This window comes from Mastigoproctus giganteus, chromosome 6 (genome assembly GCF_048544385.1).
Source record: "Mastigoproctus giganteus isolate SK-2022 chromosome 6, ASM4854438v1, whole genome shotgun sequence".
Lineage (NCBI taxonomy): Eukaryota > Metazoa > Arthropoda > Arachnida > Uropygi > Thelyphonidae > Mastigoproctus > Mastigoproctus giganteus.
The window spans coordinates 180,342,224-180,364,867 of NC_143580.1; the positions used below are offsets into that span (position 1 = coordinate 180,342,224).

General features: G+C 36.5%; 1 protein-coding gene across 3 annotated transcripts in view; it reads left to right on the plus strand.

Moving 5' to 3' along the window:
• Positions 1-22,644, plus strand: part of LOC150084784 (BTB/POZ domain-containing protein KCTD3) — a 234,236-nt gene that overhangs the window by 22,009 nt on the left and 189,583 nt on the right. For all 3 annotated transcript variants that reach the window (XR_016547075.1, XR_016547076.1, XM_090375543.1), the window contains exons 3-4: positions 10,836-10,881; positions 13,922-13,995. Coding sequence is in view for 1 of the 3 variants with exons in the window: in XM_090375543.1 (XP_090231669.1) it covers positions 10,836-10,881; positions 13,922-13,995 (120 nt within the window). In the remaining 2 variants the exon portion in view is untranslated. The remainder of the gene's footprint in view (positions 1-10,835; positions 10,882-13,921; positions 13,996-22,644) is intronic.

Sequence of the window (22,644 nt, forward strand, 5' to 3'; positions counted from 1 at the left end):
CAGCACAATTTAGCAAATTAATTTTCATGCAATTCGATTCCAGGACTCATTGGAAAAGTTACTGTCCATGCTTGAAAGCTTTTTTGAGTTGAGATACTGTGTGCAGAAAACTTTAATTGATTTAGATTCAAGTATTTATTTCTGTGAGGATGAATATAATTTATTATCTGTGGCTGTATCTACATTAATGCCTATAAAGTTAGTGGTAGATGCACTATGCCACAAAGAAGTAAATCTTTTAACTGCAGATGCTACTATAAAATGTATGATGAAACAGTCAAATTCTGAAATAGTCAGAGTATTGATACGGCAATGAAACTCCATATTTCACAGAGGTATACAAATTTATACAGGTTCTTCAGTATTTGCAAAGTGAGACACAATATGATAGCAAATTATTTAGTATTAATATTAGTAATGGCCATATGGTGCAAGGAAGCCTAAGGCTTATGTTGCACCAGCCAAAAAAAAAAGAAGTAAAATAATAATAAAATTAAATAGAATAAATAAATAATAAAAGAAAAGCAAATAGACAACCTATGTATTTCCTTCCTCCTGTAGCTATCCAGCTGACCTTTTAAATTTCCTCAACCATCCATGTAGGTAACTTATTCCAGTAATTTAAAACTTCCTGCAATCCAGTCTAAACATCTCCCCCTCCCCCGGTAACTTGAAATTATGGCCCCTAGTTCTAGAATAATTTATAATCGTGAAAATTTCATCCTCATTTACTTTATTTTTGCCAGTCAGAGCCTTAATATCCTAATCAAGTCTCCTCTAAGGTGTCTAGTTTCCAAGCTGTGCAACCCACATATTCAAAGTCTTTCCTCATATGGTCGCCCTTTTGCCAATCTCATCAGGCTAGTACCCATCTCTGGAACCTTTCAAGCACCTTGATTTTTTTTTTTAGGTGTGGTTTCCATATATGTTCATAGTATTTGAAGTATGGTCTAACAATAGCCTTATATAATGGGATTATGACATCCTTGTGTCTACTAGCAAATTTTCGATAAATCATTGATAGGACACCATGCAACCTGTCTACAATGCTCGGAGATCTTCATGTCTGAACGTATTGTAACTCCTAAGTCCCTTTCCTCCACAACTGACTTTAGTTGAACTCCAACAAGTGTATAAGCTATTTTGGGATTGCTGTTTCCCAGGTGTAAGACCTTGCATTTTGCTGAATTAAAGCATAGCTGCCATTTTTCTGACCATCCCTGAAATCTATCTAGGTCACTCTGAATAAGCTCTGCTTGGCGGTGATCATTAACTACTCTAACAACCTTTACATCATCTGCAAATTTAGACATCATGCTCTCTATTGATGTAGTAGTAGTGGTGGTGGCATGTAATGCAAGAAAGCAAATGTATGAGCTTATGCAGCATCAGCCAAAAAAAAAAAAAAATTACACCATTCCCTCCAAATGCCTGTCCGGTTCCTCCTTAAATTTATTCAACCTATCAACTTCCACGACGACAGATGGAAGTTTGTTCCAGCAATTAACCACCCGCTAGCTAAAGGCAAATTTCCGCACATCTATTCTACATCTGTCTTTTCTTAATTTGAATTTATGCCCCCTTAGATTCATAATCTGAACAAGTTGAAGGATCCCATCAGAATTCAGCGTGCTCAACCCATTCAAGGCCTTATATACCTCAATCAGATCACCGTGCAGTTGCCTAGTCTCCAGCCACTGCAATTTGCAGAACTTAAGCCTCTCTTGGTAAGAGGATCCCTTCATTCCCCTCACCAATCTTGTTGCCCTTCTCTGTACACGCTCAAGTAAATCTACATCCTTCCTAAAATGAGGCCTCCAGATCTGTATGCAGTACTCAAGCCGTGGCCTGACCATTGCCTTATACAGAGGGATAATCACCTCCTTTTCCCTGCTAGCAAAATTCCTATATATCATTGACAGAACCCCATGACCTGCCATGGCAGCCTGTCTGCATTGCTCAGAAAACTTTATATCTGCCTGCACAATTACTCCCAGGTCTTTTTCATTTTCTACCACCTTAAGTGTAGTACCACACAGTTGGTACGTTTCTCTGGGGTTACTTCTACCCATATGTAGTACTTTGCATTTGTCAAGGTTAAACTTCAGTTGCCACTTCTTAGCCCATATGCCCAAATTATCTAACAACCCTGCCAACCTTTGTATCATCTGCAAACTTTGACATTAAGCCCGATATACCTTCATCAATATCATTGATAAATATACAAAACAACAGTGGACCTAACACCGAACCCTGTGGGACTCCACTAATAACATTAGTCCAAGAAGAGCAGCACCCATTGATTACCACCCTCTGTCTTCTAGCACTTAACCATCCTTTTATCCATTGTAGCAACTTACCCTTAATACCATTCTGCTCCAATTTGTACAATAGTCTTCCATGTGCAACAGTGTCAAAAGCTTTCCTGAAATCCAAATATATGATATCAAAATTATTTTTCGCATCCAGTTCCTTTGTAACCACATCATAATATCCTATCAAATTTGTCAGACGAGACTTTCCCTTAACAAACCCATGCTGTGTCTGAATTATTGCTGCAGTCTTGTCTAGATGATCCTGCAATGCATCTTTAACCAGCGACTCCATTATTTTACCCGGAACAGAAGTTAAACTAACTGGTCTGTAATTACTCGTGTCACCCTTCGATCCCCCTTTGTGAATTGGGGATACATTTGCACATCTCTAGTCCATGGGAACCTCCCCTGAGTCCAAGGATGCTCTCATAATTATTCCTAAGGGTTTACTTACTTCCTTTGCTGCCTCCTTTAATATAACTGGATAGATCCCATCCACCCCAGGTGCTTTTCTTACGTTTAACTTCAACAGTTTCTCTTCCACTTTGCTCTCAGTTATTACAAAATCATTAAGTATCTTGCTACAATTTGATAACCTTCTGCCATTTTCAAACCTTAATAATTGCTCACGTGTGAATGTAGATGCAAAATACTCATTCAGTTTGTTTGCTATCTGAGCAGGATCATCAACAGTCGAACCATCAATGTCAATTGGACCAATCAGATTCATCCCCTTCCTTTTAGAGTTTATATAAGTAAAGAAATCCTTGCTGTTTTTCTTAGCATCTTTTGCCAAGGATTTCTCGTAATCTGCCTTCGCCTGCCGAACCTCCTTTGTGACCTGATTACAGATCAACTTATATCTGCCATAGGCTTCCGAGTCGCTTAATAATTTATATGCATCCCATGCAATTTTCTTCTCTGTTACGAGTCTCATTAGTTCATTTGACAACCATTTAGGCCTAAACCTTGAACAATATTTCTTAATAGGTATGAAACTTTTAGTAGCTTCCACGATTAATTCCTTGAATGCTTCCCACTTAGAATTTACTGTTGGTAACATCGTCAGTTGATCCCACTGTACAGAATTTAAAAACTGTCGGAGACCACTGTGCTCGCCTTTACGGAAGCAAAAACCCTTTCCTTTACCCCTGATGGTAATTAAATCTTTAAGTAAATCCCACGTCAGTACACTGTGATCACTGCCACCTAGTGGTTCTTTTATCTTCAAATTCCTAATACATGAATGATCACTGCTGATAAGCAGATCAAGAGTATTACTTTCTCTGGTTGCCTCTCGAACATGCTGCTGCAGAAAACAATCATCCAATAAATCCACAAAAGTTTGACTAGTGTGTGAGTGCCCAACCCACAAGTTCGAGTCAATATCTGGGAAGTTAAAATCCCCCATTATAAGACATTCCGATTTACTAGCCCACTCTATTTCTCCGTACAATTGTTCATTGTACCCATTCAAGTCATTAGGCCTGTAACACACTCCTACTCTAATTTTTGCTTTTGCAGTGCTTATGTCACACCAAACTGACTCAACAGTGCACTGTTCATCTATATCAACTGGATTTCATTTATGAAATCCAGTTGATATAGATGAAAATTTCATTTCATTTATGAAAATCAAAAACAAGAGTGGTCCTAATACTGAGCCTTAGGCCCCCCCTTCTTACATCAACCCAATCTGGGAATAACCATTTATCACAACCCTCTGCATCCGGCCTTGAAGCCATGCTGCTACCCATCTAAGGATTTTCCCTGTGATTCCAACCTGTTCCAGCTTATAAAGTAACCGGTCATGTGGGACTGAGTCAAATGCTTTGCTGAAAATCGAAATAAAAAAATGTCAAAATTACTCTCTAAATTCAGCTGATTGACCCTGACAAAATAGCTAACCAGATTTGTTAAACATGACTTTCCCTTTATAAAACCATGCTGTGAATCCTTCACAATTCTATTTCTATCTGAATGAACCTGAATTCCACCCTTGATCATTGCCTCCATGATTTTCCCTACTATTGAAGTTGGACTGGCCAGTCAGTAATTTGCCACTACTCTTAGAACTGCCTTTATTATTGGCAATACATTGGCACTTTTCCAATCCAATGGAATCTCTCCCGAGTCCAGTGATGCTCTCATAATTAGCCTCAATGATTCAATGCACTCACTTGCCACCTCCCTTAAAATTATAGGGTATATGCCATCAACCCAGGAGCCTTACTCACCTATAGGTGCGAAAGTTTTGTTTCGTTAAATAATCATGTGAAATTCATTAATTACATATTTTTCCACTTCACTCCCATATTCTCATTGACATAAAGAGTTTTTCTTCTGTAAATATTGGTGCAAAGTTACTGTTGAAGTCATCTGCCACATCAGTTGGTGTATCTAATACTATCCCATGCAATTACGTGTGAGTCCGATCTGATTTTTTCCTTCTCTTCTTTGCATTTATACAGGGTGTTTCAGTTAAACGTTTCAGAACTTCTAAGAGGGGTAGGGTACATCCTGACAACTCGAAATCATATAGCAATGTGGGGTCGGAAATGCTTTCCTGAAGCGGTGTTGTACACAGAAGCACCATAAAGAAAAGAGACCATAAGTGAGAAATCGTTTTAATAATACATGAAAAGAAGCAAAAGGTACATGGATTAAAGTAAGTGTTCGAAGTTTCTTCCACGGGCTACAATGCACGCCTCACATCTGTGACGCATGGACATCCGAACATTCTGGAATACTCCAGGCGAATTTCGAATTTCTTCGGCAGCTACTGCGATTCTTGCAACCAGCTCCTCAGCATTGTCAACATGGGTGTCATAAACTAGCGATTTCATATGACCCCAGAAATAAAAATCAAGACATGATAGGTCGGGTGACCGAACAGGCCAACGCACGGGACCACCACGTCCGATCCACTGTTGACCAAATGTGACATCCAGCTAACGAACATCTCCGCTATAATGGGCAGGGGCTCCATCGTGTTGGAACCACATTGTCTGTTGCGTCGATGCAGAAATCTGTTCATCTCTCAAAAGTTGTGGCAATACTTGCTGCAGAAAGATCAAGTAGATAGGTCCTGTTAGACGACACGGTAACAGGTAAGGTTCGATGAGGTGATCTCCCATAATACCGGCCCATACATTGACCGAAAATCGAATCTGTGCTGCACGACGTCGTATTGCATGCGGGTTCTTGAAAATTCCTTCCCTTGTGAAGGATGCCTCATCAGAAAACAACACTTCAGCAGGAAAAAGGGGATTTGTAGCACATTTTCCAAGGTACCACTGTGCAAAAGCAATACGAGGTGCATAATCCTCCAGTTGCTATGTCTGGACACGCTGCACGTGAAACGGATGCATGTCTTGTTCTCGGAGAATCCTCCAGACGCTGCAATGGGAAACCCCGACTGCATTTGCTAGACTTCGTGTACTCGTTCTTGGATTCCCCTGTACATGCTGCAGCACATTCTGTTCGACGGCTGGAGTCCGTGCTGTTCTTACCCTCCTGTCCCTGTCAGCTCTTTCAAATGAACCTCTCTCAGCTAACCTCTGGTGCAGTCTTGCAAAGAAATTATGACTGGGAATACGCCTCGTCGGATATCATTCCGCGTACAAACGCTGTGCGGCTGGCCCACTACAATTTGCAGCCCCGTACGCCAAATGCATATCGGCTAACTCTGCGTTCGTGTAATCATCCATCCTACTAACTTGGCGTTCTTGTGCGAAATTAAGATTCCCTGCACTAAAGCTCGGAATTTTCGATTCTGCCCATTGGTATATGATTTCGAGTTGTCAGGATGTACCCTACCCCTCTTAGAAGTTCTGAAACGTTTAACTGAAACACCCTGTATATGTGAAGAATTCCTTAACTGCACTCTTTGCTCTCTTCATTTATTCCTTATCCCCACTCTTTGCTCTCTGCCAGACTCAGTAAAGATACTATAGTGAAAATTATACTTCACTTAATAAAACGTTTCTCCTTCAGAAAATGATGAACAGAATTCAACTTTAGAAGACCAACATGGAACAGACCATCAGTGTTCCACAAATTCTTTCCAAAATAAGAAATTACCTGACTCTAATGAGATTTTAAAAGATAAACTTGAGTCGGCAATTAATGAAATACTTTTAAATATTCCTGCTAAAATGTTCAAAGACTAGAAAATATGGATTGAAATCGTCTATGACTGTCTTGGTACAATAGCATCATCCAGCATAGAATCCGAAAGGGCGTTTTCTGCTGCTAATCAAATATGTACCAAAATTAGATCCAGTTTAAACGATAACACTGTATGCTTACGTTTCTTATGAGCTCACTTTATTTAGACAGGTAGTATGGATGCTTAAACATAGCTAAATTTTGCAGTATCAATATGCATTATATTTTCAGAATAGCTGCATTTTTAATAATTTTTTACACAATATTTATTATTGTAATAAAAGTTTATTAAAAACATGAATTTAAGTCATTATAGTACTTGTTTTTTACTTACTTTATTTCACCTAACTGTCATCAAAATTTATTGAGAAAAATTTTTGTTTTTGGAATACCGGTATCCCAGTTTCGTATATTAAAAATACTGAAATGCAGGTATTAAGATTTTGACCAATATTGTAAACCCTAATTGGGTCTGATCAACCTGTTTTCTACTGTAAGCATCCTATTAGAGAATTAGAAGAGAGTGATTTTCTTTTATCCCGGAAATTCGTCTGTTGTTTCGAAGAAATGAGTTATCCACACTTTCACTAATTTCACCTGTTTCTGTTTACATGGTAGGTACAAGTGGTCCCTAATTTCAGGTTTTTTTTTTTTTTTTTTAGCTGCTGTGCAGGTAACCTTAGTGTCTAATAAGTAATCCCTGAGTGTAGATTACGAAAAAGTGAAAGTGCTTAATAGTGTAGATCGGGGCATTAAAAAAAAAGGAAATTACTTTAAAATTTGGTATTCCTGCCAGTAGTGTGTTAATCATTCTGAAAAACTATTTTTATTTTCAAACTGTTTGAGGAAACAGAAGCCACTTGGAAGCATATGAAATTATGCCTGTATGAAGATGTAGACGAAGTAGTTTTAAGTGGATGAAGTTGATTCAAGACCAAAACATGCTGATAACAGGGCCATTAATAAAAGAAAAGGCTATGGAGTATGCATCTCTTCTGGGGCATAAAACATTCCAAGCCAGTTCTGGTTGGCTGGACAAATTTAAAGAGCACTATGGCTTACTCAAAAAAGTTATTTCTGATGAAAGTGGAGTTTCAATCGAAGAAGAAGACTATACCCATTGGAAAGAAACAGTTTTGAACAATATATTTTAAATTTCGATAGAAAGATGATGAAAGAAAACAGAAAAATCGTGTTGATTGTCTTCAACTGTGCCCGCCTTCACTCGGTAATTTTGAAACTTACAAGTGTGAAGCCTGTTTTCTTCCCTCCAAATATCTCGTCTAAACTGCAGCCAATGGGTAAAGGATTTGAAAATGCACTACTGAAGGCACATACTGAAAGCCGACCGAGCTAGCCGGGTGGGTAAAGTGCCTGCCTGGCAACCCAAAGTTCGCGGGTTCGAATCCCGCCTCGGGCTTGAATCAGAGTAGAAAATGCAAAAACCTTGGGAGGTGCAATATGGCCACAGAAGCCGATGCACCAACAACTAACAAAAAAAAAAAAAAAAAACATACTGAAAAAAATTGTACTGAGAATAGAAACCAACCAACCTATAGATTCTGTTATAGATTTGCAGATGTGCATATCAGAGTTGACGAAAGTGTGGAGTCGAGATATGATAGAAACAACGATTAAGAATTGTTTCGCAAAAGCAGGTTTTGTCAAAATGCTAATTAACAGTGATGAGAGGGATGAACTACTACACGACATTGAGCAATCTTGGGAAGAGTTCCAAGCGAGGTTTGATCAGTGGATAAATTGTTCTTGATGAATTTTTAGGAGTTGATAATGATGTCATAGTAGTTGAATTTCCAAGTGACTCCAACATTTTGGAGCATATTTAAAGATGTAGTGGCAATATCGACAGTGAGTTGGATGAAAATGAGGGCAATAGCAATATTAAACCAAACAAGAAATGTTGGCAGCATTTGAAACTTTGTGTTGAGGCCTTCAGTAGGAAGAAAATATGAGTTTTTAAACAAATGCGAACATTTTTATGAACGGTGTACAGTAGAATCCAGTGTACAACAAAAAATAACCAAATATTTTCTGACATAATTCTTAAAAGTGTGCGCCTATTGTGCGCACCATGTAAGTAGTCATTTTTTAACATGTATGTATTAGTAAATTAATTGTTTTAAAATGTTAGAAAATGTATTCATTCCCACTTATTTCCAGTTTATTTCCCATCTTTTACTATATTTCTGAATTTACAGTAATTTTCACTGTTGAAAAGGTCATATTTTTTTATAACGAAATTTCTGTTTAACAAATTTTTCAAGTAAACGATAAATTTTGTTATATAGAGATTCGACTGTAGTTTTTAATAGTGGTCTCTTTTACTTCATTCGATATCCTGGAAATAAAATGCAATGCACCAAGCATGCTTAACGTATTGTTGGGATTTCTGTTATATTCAAACAGGGAAACAGCTTTATTATTAATTGTCTATAATAGGGTTTCCCAAACTTTTTCAAGCAGGGACCAGTGTTTGCAATTTTTTTTTTTTTTTGCATCATTAATTAATGTATTTTCAATAATTATACTCGTAGATCCAGCAAATAATGACACTACCATTAGGACATTTAGTATACCAGTAATAATACAATTAGGAATTTATTAAGGCCGCCGTAGCCGGGTGGGAAGGCACGTGGGTGCATAAGTACACGTGCCTTGAGTGACCCGGGTTCAAGCCTGCGACTGCTGAATATGGTGCTGTTTCTTGTATTCTCTCTAACTTTATCAACATCAATGAGCTCCTCTGACGTGTGGTCGTCCCAGAGTATAAACAGAAAATTTATTTATTTAACATCAGTAAATAAAAGATAATAAATATCAGTAAATAAATAAAAGATAGGTAATTCCTTTCTTTCTTTCTTTATTATCAAAAGTTTACATAAAATTGACATATTTTTGAGAAAATATGTCAATTTTCTGTTTTTGGGAAAATAAATATTTATTTAATGAGTATTTTTAGTATAACTGGGTATTTGGTATTTTATTATATTTTAATTTCTTCAGGAAATTTTCTCATATATATTTCAAATAAGTTGTTCACAGACCAGTATTTTCTTTTCGTGGACTGGTACTGAGCCGCAGACCACACTTTGGAAAACCCTGGTCTATAACTTCCATTGACTGTGTGAAATATTCCTAAATGATGATGTTACCAGTAGGTTGTCGGTTTTAGTAGGGAATTAAAAAGAGTATTATTATATTCATGTCCTACATTGATCACAAACTGATGATTTATTAGATAAATATTGGAACATACTGAAAAAAAAATGCTATGAGTTAGGTCACAATGTATTTTTGTCTGCAGTTATAGGAGGGACTATATGCTGAAAGAATTGGGAAATAACCCAAGGCCCTTGGGTGGGGTGGAGTGGGAGATTTTAATAGTGTGATCTGCCATAGTGGGTAGAATAAATCTGTTTTGTAGAGATGAAATATGGTGCCTCCATAGCCAGGTGGGAAAGAGCAGCAGTGCATAGCACACACTTCTTGATTAGACCGGGGTTCGAGCCCATCACCACCAAATACAGATGATGCGGAAAGGTCAGGGAATGACCACCGCATATCCCGGAGCAATATGGCCTTAGTTGCTAATGCTCCTAAAAACTAAATAACAAACAACAGAGATGAAATACATTTGATCAAAGGTAGTGTAAGAGTTTTTGCTAATATCATTGAAGAAATCTTATATAAATGATGCAGGGAAACTACTAGTTGGAGTTGCAAGGGGTAATACATGTAAGCATTTATCTGATGATTGGGGTCAAAGTAAAGCTTTTAAACACTCCAGAGTTGTTATAGGACCATGTACAAATTATTCTCAGATCCATTATACATCCTTGGCACTGCTTGCATGCATTGAACTTGGCCACTGTGACACACTTCCAGTCTCCATGAATTTTTTTATGCTATTCATATATCTGTAATCTACTCAGTAGTGTAAAGATGTTCGGGTGCAGCTTAAACAAAATACCTTTGGGTATTTTATCCCAGCTGCACCTGAACATCTTTACACCTTTACAATGTGCAAAAAATCACATTAAATCATATGCCACAATTTTGAAGTCATATTTATTCCAAGTTGTAAAAGTTTTATGTGGGCATCCTGTATATTTATTTCTGCATTATTGAGTTATTAATTTGGGATCAGTAGCGACTTTAGCCTTTTCAAGGCTAAGACATTACCGTTTTGCTGTGCTTAAAGCTGTTTATGCTTGAAATTAAGTTGCCTTCTTGCACATCATACTTTTTCATGAAAGCAAACTTCAAAAAAATTAATATCATATCTTATAACATTACAGGTTTAGTTTAATACGCTGTGTTTATTTTCAGCATGCTGAGTGGTCGTATATCTACCTTAAAGGATGAGACTGGAGCAGTAAGTATTTTCTCTGAAGAATTAAAGGTTATCTATTGTTCCTGAATATATATATTGATCTAATTTGCATTAGCGGGTAGTTTTCAAATTGTAGGCCACTTCTCCCTAGGGAGGTGCAGATCCTTTCTTATGGGGTTGTAGTGATTGCCACAAAAGCAAATAATGCTACAAATTAAGTTTATTGACCTAGTGCTAGGAAAAAGGGGTTAGATAGCAGAAGGAGTTCTTTGGGTAGGGCTTGGGTTGAAAAGTTTGAGGACCACTATTGTATATTGCAATCATGTGATCTTTTCCACTTAGGCTTTACTATTACTATTTAAAAATTCTTCTTGCACCTGTTATTTGATATTGTAATAAGTAAATTGCATTACTTTGAAAAAATTTCTGAATTTTTGATATGTTGCAATTAGGTCATAGGCTTTCTGAATTTATAAATAACCTTATAACCTTAATATAAGAATTAATGACTTTGATCTGGTCAAAGACATGCTCTGCAGCTAGAATTGTTCTTGTCGAACAAAAATGATTAGAGTCATTGTTTGGGAATTGTATGGTTTGATTGCATTAATCGTAAAGAAACATTCCAGAGCTTTCACTTAATGTGGAGTTAGAAGTTGACGTGGAGAAATTCTCCACAAAATTATTTGCAATGTTTGTTATGAATTGGTAAATTAGGATCTCTTAGGAAAATGGTCTTACCAAAAAGAGAATTAAAGATCAGAAACCAGAAGCGTCTGCAACAAACCTTGTTGCTGAACTTACCATCCTAACCCATTCTGAAGGGTGACTATTTATAGAAATCTGTTGTGTTAGGTGCCATCCATCTCCACACCTGAATAGAATATTCCAAATATGGTGTAATCATCCTCTTGTATAGGGAAATAATGACTTTCTTCCTTATCAGCAAAGGTCTTATAAATCGTGAACATGAAGGTGTTTTCATTGCTGCCCATTTATACTACATGAAAATTTTAATTGTCCTGAACTATTTTTAGCTCCTCTCCTACTAACTTATACATGACTCCAGGATGTCTCTTTCCCAGACCTTACATTCAGAAGCATTAAACTTTAATTGCCATTTTTCAGATACAGGCAATTAAAATCTAAATCTTTTTGATGTAGGTTAGGATCTTACTAGATCCCAGTTTGTTCTAGTAGATATAGCAACCTTCCTTGAGGGATGGTATCAAAATTGTTTCCGGTATTCAACTGTTAAATGGTTTCATCTTAGAAATTTATCAAATTGGTCAAGCATGAGCTCCTTTAAAGAATCTATATTGGGATCTATTGAAGATACCATTCTTGTCAAGATGGTCCTGATTCACATCCTTAACTATAGATTCCATGATTTTCTCTACTACAGGTCAAACACACTGGCCTATGGTTACCCAATTCCACAAGCTTTGATATGATGTACATAATTCTGTTACGAATTGGGTACAACATCATTTATGAATTTTAAAATAGTCTAAACTGCTCCTCTGAAGGTGTTTGGGGGATCACTGTTACCAATATTCATAATATCAGTTATATTTCATAATATTTAAAGAATACTGATAACGAAGGACTAATGCTTTTATGGACTTTATCTACAACTCTATTGTATGGTGTTAGGCTATTAAACAGATCCTTGAATGGCATAATACTTTTTAAGGAATGATTTTTCAAATATGGGTGTAATATCCGAAATCTGTCAACCTTGAAACCTGGAGATTGCTGGTTTTTGGATACTAAATCTAACCAAACATAAAGGATAACATGAGAGAACACATCAGTAGCACGCCATCTACTTTTTGATTATTTTTCTACATAATTAATTTATTTTTTATTAATTACATTATTTATTGCATTATAGCCAAAGTAGCTTATGTCATCAAACCCCCATATCAACAACAACATTAATTTATTCTGATTTATTCTTTTGTTCCTTAGGCTAGGAATACTGTAGGGCACTGAGGAATAAAGGATTCCTCAGTGCCTGTATGATATTATCGGCCAATTGTATTCTTGAGCATCAGATGAAAGTGTAAATCTCAAATGGAATTCTGAATAGTAGTGTTTAAATACCTTTAATACAGTACACACATGCCTGTTGTACTTACCAAAGTATTAAACAGATATACAGTATGCAATTAGAAAGGCATAGGTAACAAATACAACCATAATAAATAGCTGGGAAAAGCTTATCATGAGCAATTGAGCAAATTTTGTTCTGCAGGTTTTTCTTTCCATGCAGTGTAATCAGTATAATTAATCCAGAGTTGATACTTTCCCTCACTTTAGAAAGAATAAAGATTAATAAAAATTAATATTAGTAAAGATTAATTTTCAATGTAAATAAATACACAAATGACAACTACCAGTGGAATTTAAGTTCAAAAATATAAACCAGAACACTGTCCTCCTTTGTTAAAAATTTAGTAAAGGCTGCATTCTCTCTCTCTCTCTCTCAACAATTATTAAAGATCAATGAGAGAGGAGAAACATTATGAACATCACTTAGGTTGATAGTGAAAAATTGGTAGTAGCACACATTTCACCTTAAGTTTTTTTTTTTTATGTACAGTGAAGGCATATATGCAGATGCAATTTTAAAAAAAATAATAATAAATAAATTTACTAAATTGTGCACTTCATTTGACTGCCAGCAGACATTTTATCATGAGTAGAACCACAGCATGTTTACATACAGCAGTTGAAAGAGCTGGTTGCTAAAAATAAATGTATGGATAATTTCAAGCTATAAATGGAGTTTTCAAAAGCATTGAGTTAAAGCATTATTTTGCATTGAATTAAAATGGCCCAGTTTTACAAAAAAAAAAAAAAAAAAAAAAATCTTAAAAATGTTTTGATTTCACTTCATTTCAATTTTTGGTCAGCTGGATTTCAGATGTTCTATTTGTATTGTCATAGACAGAAAATCAATGAATAGTGATGAGAATAATAAATATTGGTCTATGTATTGTTAATCAAGTTTTAAATTTAGTTTAGACTGAATGGTATTTTTATATAATAAACTGAAATACATATTCAATTGCAGATATTTGTTGACAGAGATCCTAGATTATTTTCTCTCATACTCAATTTCATGCGCACTAAAGATATTGACTTAAGGTGAGTGTACATTCTTATTTACATCATTAAAAAATATAATGGTAGTATAACAAAATATCTTTAAATTAATAACTGTGATTTCTCTACCTACATCAATTGATTGGAGTAAGCCAGACATTCCACCAAATTTATTGAAATGCAGGACTTCTCTATGTCAAGTTCTACATTTATATAAAGTTTATGTACATCAGTGTAGCACACATACATACATACATACATACATGTGATTACACGAAATGTTTTATTTATTCTTTCTGAGGCAATGCCACTGAAGTATCCTTGTCAATACAGCTTAAATGCACTTTAGCTGTGTTTCCTCTCAGAATAAGATTGCAAAGATGTGCGGAATTAGGTTTATTACAAAATTGTTGAACTCTCAATTTGGAAAAGCTGAAGGACATGCAAGGATGAACAATTTGAAAAACAAGCACACACTTCACACTGCCATGTGTGCACCAATGTATACTTGTGTGTACACCAATACTAGGAGTTTGGTAAATAAATTTGATGAATTTGAGGTATTGCTCAAAGCATCAAATGTGGATATTGTTGGGATATCAGAGACGTGGTGTCACACAGATATAAGGAATGCAGAACTGGAATTTGGGGAGTAAAACGTCTACAGAAAGCATAGACAGGATAGGAAGGGAGGAGGGGTTATGCTATTAGTTAAGAAACACATAAAATCCAAGGAAGTGAAGCCAGTCAACATCGCTGCACAGTGCAATGTCAAGTCAGTTTGGTGTGACATAAGCATTGGGAGATCAAAATTGAGAGTAGGAGTGTGCTATAGGCCTAATGACTCTGATTAGTACAACAAAAATTGTGCAGAGAAATAGTGGGCCAGTAAATCAGAATGTCTTATAATGTGGGATTTTAATTTCCCAGATATTGACTGAAATTTGTGGGTTGGTCACTCACACACACTAGCAAGGCTTTTGTGGATTTATTGGATGATTGTTTTCTACATCAGCATGTTCGGGAGGCAACTAGAGGGAGTAATACTCTTGATTTGATTATCAGTAGTGATTCTTCATGCATTAAGAATCTGCAGATAAAGGAACCACTAGGTGGCAGAGATCACAGTGTGCTGAAATGGGATTTACTCAAAGAGGTAACTACCATCAGGGGTAAAGGGAAGGGTTATTGCTTTCGTAAAGGCGACTACGATGGTCTGAGACAGTATTTAAATTCTATACAGTGGGACCAACTGATGATGTTACCAACAGCAAATTCAAAATGGGAAGCATTCAAAGAACTTATCTTGGAAGCTACTAGGCTTTACATACCAACTAAGAAATATTGTATAAGGTTCAAGCCTAAATGGATGTCAGATGAACTAATGAGACATATGGCAGAGAAGAAAAATGCATGGGATACATATAAATTAACACGTGACACAAAATATTCACTTGTTATTCCAACAACAGCTTGGTAATTACTGAAAAGTGTACAAATGTAGTAGTTATCTATCCATTAACTACTATACATTAACTCTCGGGTTTGCATGTGTGTAGAAGCCTATGATAGATTTAAGCTGGTCTGTAACCAAGTCACAAAGGAGGTCAGGCAGGCAAAGGCTGATTATGAGAAATGTTTGGCAAAGGAAGCAAAGAAAAACAGCAAAGAGTTCTTTGCTTATGTAAACTCTAGAAGGAAGGGGATGAATCAGATTGGTCCACTTGATATCGATGGTTCAACTGTTGATGAACCTGCTCAGGTAGTTAACAAACTAAATGAATATTTTTATCGACATTCACTAGAGGAGTTATTCAGCGAGGGGAATGCCAGAGGTGTATTCAACTCTGGCAGTAAGCTAGATAATTTTGTAATAACTGAGAGTAAAGTGGAGGATAAATTGTTGAAGATAAACACAAGAAAGGCACCTGGGGTGGATGGGATCTATCCAGTTATATTAAAGAAGGCAGCAAAGGAAGTAAGCAAACCTTTAGCCATAATTATGAGAGCGTTCTTGGATTCGGGAGGTACCCATAGATGAGATGTGCAAATGTGACCCCAATTCACAAAGGAGGATCAAAGGCTGACACAAGTAATTATAGACCTGTGAGTTTAACTTCTGTTCAAGGAAAATTAATGGAGGTACTGATTAAAGAAGCACTGCTGGATCATCTAAGGGGAAGTCTTGCCTGACCAATTTGATTGGATACTATGATGCAGTCACAAAAGAACTGGATGCAGGGAATAACTTTGATATTATATATTAGAAAGGCTTTTGATACTGTTGCACATGGAAGACTGCTGCACAAATTGGAGCAAAGTGGCATCGGAGGCAAATTGCTGCTATGGGAGCCGACCAGGCTAGTCGGCTAGGTAAAGTGCCTGCCTGGCAACCCAAAGGTCATGGGTTCGATTCCCGCCTTGGGCTTGGATCACAGTAAAATGCAAAAAAAAAAACTTGGAGGTGCATTATGGCCATAGAATCTTATGCGCCAACAACTAACAAGGAAAAAAGGCTGCTATGGATAAAGGGATGGTTGAGGGGGAGAAGACAGAGAATGGTAATCAATGGACAGTGCTCATCGTGGACTAATGTTATTAGTGAAGTCTCTCGGGGTTCAGTGTTGGGTCCATTATTGTTTTCTATATTTATAAACGATATTGAGGATGGTATATTAATCTTAATGTTCAAGTTTGCAGATGATACAAAGGTTGGCAGGGTTGTTAAGGACACTACTAATGCTAAGACTTTTATGGATTTATTGGATGATTGTTTTCTGCAACAGCATGTTCAAGAGGCAATCAGAGAGGGTAATACTCTTTATTTGATTATCAGCAGTGATTATTCATGCATTAAGAATCTGCAGATATAGGAACCACTAAGTGGCAGTGATCACAGTGTACTGATGTGGGATTTACTTAAAGATGTAACTACCATCAGGAGTAAAGGGAAGGGTTTTTGCTACCGTAAAGGTGACTACAGTGGTCTCAGGCAGCTTTTAAATTCTGTACAGTGGGACCAACTGATGATGTTAACCAACAACAGATTCTAAGTAGGAAACATTCAATGGAAGCTACTAGGCTTTTCATACTGATTAAGAAATATCGTTCAACATTTAGGCCTAAATGGATGACAGAAACTATTGAGACTCGTAGCAGAGAAGAAAAATGAATGAGATGCATAATTATCAGGTAACACAAAAGCCTATGGCAGATATAAACTAGTCTGTAATTGAGTCACAAAGGAGATTGGGTAAGCGAAGGTAGATTATGGGAAATCTTTGGCAAAGGATGCTAAGAAAAACAGCAAGAACTTCTTTACTTATATAAACTCTAGAAGGAAGGGGATGAATCAGATTGGTCCACTTGATATTGATGGTTTGACTGTTGATGATTCTGCTCAGATAGCTGATAATATGAATGAGTATTTTGCATTTACATTCACACATGAGGATTTATTAAGGGAAGAAAAAGCTGGACGTTTGTCCAACTCTAACAAGGTGCTTAATGATTTTGTGATAACTGAGAGCAAAATGGAGGAGAAATTGTTGACATTTTTAAACATAAGAAAGACACCTGGGGTGGATGGGATGTATCCAGTTATATTAAAGGAGACGGCAAAAGAAGTAAGTAAACCATAATTATGAAAGCATCCTTAGACTCGGGAAGTCTTCACAGACTGGAGATGTGCAAATGTAATCATCAATTCACAAAGGGGGGGGGGATCTAAGGGTGATACAAGTAATTACAGAACATTTAGTGTAAGTTCTGTTCTGGGGAATATAATGGAGTCACTGGTTAAAGATGCATTGCAGGATCATCTAGGCAAGACTTCAGTAATAATTCAGACACAGCATGTGTTTGTTAAGGGAAAGTCTTGTCTGACAAATTTGATTGGTTACTATGATGTGGTTACAAAGGAACTGAATGCAAAAAATAATTTTTATATCATATACTTCAATTTCAGGAAAGCTTTTGACACTGTTGTGTATTGAAGACTATTGTACAAATTGGAGCCGTATGGTGTTAAGGGAAAGTTGTTGCAATGGATAAAAGGGTGGTTGAGTGGGAGAAGACAGAAAGTGGTAATCAATGGATGCTGCTCTTTGTGGACTAATGTTATTAGTGTTATTATATTTATCAATTAGATAGTATGAATCAGAGCTGTAATACTCAATATGTTCTACGTTGATAATAATATTAGTAAATTAATAAGAGGAGTTTACCTCAATATAGTACATAGAACACTTCTGTGAAGTGTTCTACGTACTATATTGAGGTAAACTCCTCTTATTAATTTACTAATATATTTATCAATATAATAATGTTTATTATATTTATCAGTGATATTGATGAAGATATATCAGGCTTAATGTCGAAGTTTGCAGATGATACAAAGGTTGGCAGGGTTATTAGTGACAGTAATGGCATAGTTTTTTATCCTCTTCCTTTTATATAATGTTAAAAATGTTATTAAGTTATGATGTTTTCTAGCCTTCGTTAATGGATTTATTGGGTACCTTTACGTATCTTTAACTTAAATGGATAGTTATTTAATTAAAATAGCAAGTGCAGTGATTTTGTAATGTGAGAATTGTAGGGCATTACTAACAGTCATAATGTAGTAAGAAAAACAGTTCAGTGTTTGTGATAAAAGTTTTAAATTTAGAGATCCAAACACAAGTTAGTTGATGTGTGCAGTGCATTACATTTTATGCATGATTTATTAAAAAAAAGGTATATCAAAAAATGCAATGACTTTTTTGTGCACAAACCAGAGAATATCATGTCTTGGCATCTGTATGCCACTACAACAGGATCTAGAAAATTTGGGCAGATGGGCTGAGAAGTGGCAAGTGAAGTTTAATATTGACAAATGCAAAGTACTGCACATGGGTAGAAGTAACCCCAGAGAAACATTCCAACTGTGCGGTGCTACACTTAGGGCGGTAGAAAATGAAAAAGACCTGGGAGTAATTGTGCAGTCAGATATGAAGTTTTCTGAGCAATGCAAATAGGCTGCCAGAGCAGGTCATGGGATATTGTCAATGATATTCAAGAATTTTGCTAGTAGGAAAAAAGTGGTGATTATCCCTTTATATAGGGTAATGGTCAGGTCAGCCTTGAGTTCTGCGAACAGGTCTAGAGGCCTCATTTTAAGAAGGATGTAGAGTTTCTTGAGCATGTACAGAGAAGGTACTGGCTTGGTGAGGGGAATGAAGGGGTCCTCTTACCAAGAAAAGCTTAAGTTCTGCAAATTGTATCGGCTGGAGACTAGGCACCTGCGAAGTGATCTGATCAAGGTGTACAAGGCCTTGAATTGGTTGAGCATGCTGAATTCTGATGGGATTCTTCTGCTTGCTCAGATTACGAAACTGAGGGGGCATAAATTCAAATTGAGAAAAGACAGTTGTAGAATAATGTGCAGAAATTTGCCTTTAGACAGCGGGTGGAACAAACTTCCATCTGCCATTGTGGAAGTTGATAGCTTAAATAAATTCATGGAGGAACTGGACAAATGTTTAGAGGGAATAGATGTGTGAAACTGGTTTTTTTTTTTTCTTTTTTTTTTGCTGATGATACATAAGCTCATATGCTTGCTTTGTTGCATCACATGCTTCTGTTACTATTATTATTACTAAAAGTGTTAATAACTATTGAAAACAGTAGGGGGCTTAGCACCAAACCCTGAGGGTCTCCACTAATAACATTAGCCCATGAAGAGCAGTGACTATTAATAACTACTCTCTGACTCCTGCCATTCAATCATCCTTTTATCTGTAGCAGTAACCTTCCCCATTGCCACACTGTTCCAGTTTATACAGCAGTCTTTCATGTGGAACAGTATCAAAAACTTCAATGAAATCTAACTATGTGACATCAAAATTATTTTTTTAATCCAGTTAATTTTTCACTCTGTTATTGTATTTAATCAGAATGGTCGAACAAGGTCTCTCCTTAAAAAATCCTTGCTTAGATTGTCATGTAACTGTGTTCCTGTCAAAATGACATTACTTCTGTAACTGGTTGCTTGCAGATGGAGTTTCATTGCCAGTGACAGATTGTCACTGGTAACAAATGCTGGATACATTTCTTTAAGCCAGAAATCAAATGACAATCCTCTGTGGAGTGATGTTGCCCAAACTCCCTAAAGAAGTTCTAGCTTCCTTGGCAAAGAAAAGGAGATGGCTACTTTCATCTGGGACATGAAGATTATGTTGATGAACGTTACAGATAAAGTACATACCAAAACATTTTGAGGCATTCATCATTACCTTGAACAAACTGAAGAATTGCTTAAAGCTATTCTGATCAAAAAGCAGACATAGAATTTGCCTACATCAGTTTGCAAACAAGGGAAGCGGGTCCAAAATTGTGCTGGACTTTGTTGTTCCTTTAGACTTCCATTTGATTGGTCCATTTAAGTGAAAAAAAAAGTTTGAGGATGAAGTTTTTACTGCACTGAAAACCGGTTCTAAGTGACTGAAGAGTACTTCTACCAACAAGGAATACTAGTCTGTGTCTGGATGACATATAGCTATAGAAAAAGATGGAGATTATGCAGAAAATTAGTGTATGCAAACAAGTTATATGAAAACACTTACACAAATGTTCATCTTTTTATTGTAATAAAATTTACTGAGAAAATAATTATGAAACAAACTATTTAGATGACCAGCATTTAGTGGTGCATTTTATGAAACATATCTGGCTGCCTCGGTTATAGCCCTCTGCATCATATATGTATTTTTTTAGTTATATAGAGTGTGTCTGCTGCCAAATGAAGTAGTGGTTCTTTTTTTTTTTTTTTTTTTTTTTTTTTAAATTTATTTACCTGCTGCTGTACACGGCTGAAGAACTTTGTAATATGAAGTATTTAACAAAGCTATTACCCCTTTGTCTACCTGCCACTGTGTTAATGCTTTCATTAGGTTAAGAAAAGATTTCCCTAAGTCTAAATGTTGAGGATGTTAGCCAATAGAAGAGAAGGGACCAAAAGAAAGATCACTGTTTTTTTGAAATTAGGATGTTTTCTTATCTTCCTGTGAATATACTACCCCCACAATTGTTTCCTCTAATAGGTGTTTCCCTACATTTCAAGTTGTTCAACTTCTAGGTTTTTGTCTTCGCCTGACAGGGCCTCGTAACTTATGTTAGGAGACCGTATCAGTGTTAATCATGTGTTAGGTCATAGTGGATATCAGCAGAAACTTTTCTTCACACAAAATATTCACAATTTAAATAATAAACTGGAACAATTAAAACTATTGCTGCCAAAAAAATTTGATGTAATTTGTATTGCCAAAATCTGCCTTTCAGAACACACTAAACAATTAGTGTTTCCCTGCTTAGTTGAATATACTTATCTAAATTCCAGAACTGGTAAAAAAAAGTGGGAGGCTTATAACTTTATTAAAATGGTCAAATCCCACTCTGATAAATTTTAAGCAATGATTTCTGATTGTATGTATGCACTTTATTATTCAGTGATAATTAATGTTTATTTACTTGTGAGTTTTTAGCATTAGCATTAGTTGAGGCATATGATGCAAGAAAGCAAGCTTATATAGCATCAGCCAAAAAAAAACCTTCACATCTCACTCATCCGGTCACGCCAAATGTTTGTGTAGTTCAGCCTTAAATTTATTTAAGCTATCAACTTCCACAACAATGAATGGAAGTCTATTCCAGGAATCTATGCCCCCTCAGGTTCTTAATCTGAGCAAGCAGACGTATCCAATCAGCATTGAGCCTGCTCATCTTATACTCCTCAATCAGATCACCTCACAGGTGCCTAATCTCCAGGTGCTGCAATTTACAGAACTTAAGCCTCTCTTGGTAAGAGCATTCTTTTGTTTCTCTCACTAGCCTTGTTGCCTTTCTCTGTACTAGTTCTAACAACTCTACATCCTTCCTAAAATGAGGCCTCCAGACCCGTACGCAGTGTTCAAGTTGTGGCCTAACCATTGCATTATACAAAGGGATAATCACCTCCTTGTTTCTGCTAGCAAAATTCTTATATATTATTGAGAAAACTACATTACCTGCTCTGGCAGCCCATCTGCATTGCTCAGAGAACTTCATATCTGACTATGCAATTATTACCAGCTCCTTTTCATTCTCCACCTCCCTGAGCATAGTACCACACAGTTGGTATGTTTCTCTTGGGTTACTGCTATCCATATGCAGTACTTTGCATTTGTCAATTTTAAACTTCAGTTGCCACTTCTCAGCCCATCTGCCTAACTTTTCTAGATCCTGTTACAGTAGCATATATGCCCCTGCCAAACTTTGTGTCATCTGAAAACTTGGACATTAAGCCTGATATACCTTCATCAATATCACTGATAAATACACAAAACAACAATGGGCCCAGCACCGAACCCTGGGGGATTTCACTAATGATGTTAGTCCTCGTAGAGCACTGTCCATTTATTACCACTCTCTGCCATCTCCCACTCAACCATCCCTTTATCGATTGCAGCAACTTGCCCTTAATGCCATACCGCTGCTATTTATAAAGCAGTCTTCTGTGTGCAACAGTATCAAAAGCTTTCCTGAATCCAAGTGTATGATATCAGAATTATTTTTTGCATCCAGTTCCTTTGTGACCACATCAAATTGGTCAAACAAGACCAATTTGATTGGTCAGACAAGACTTCCCCTTAACAAACCCATGCTGTGTCTGAA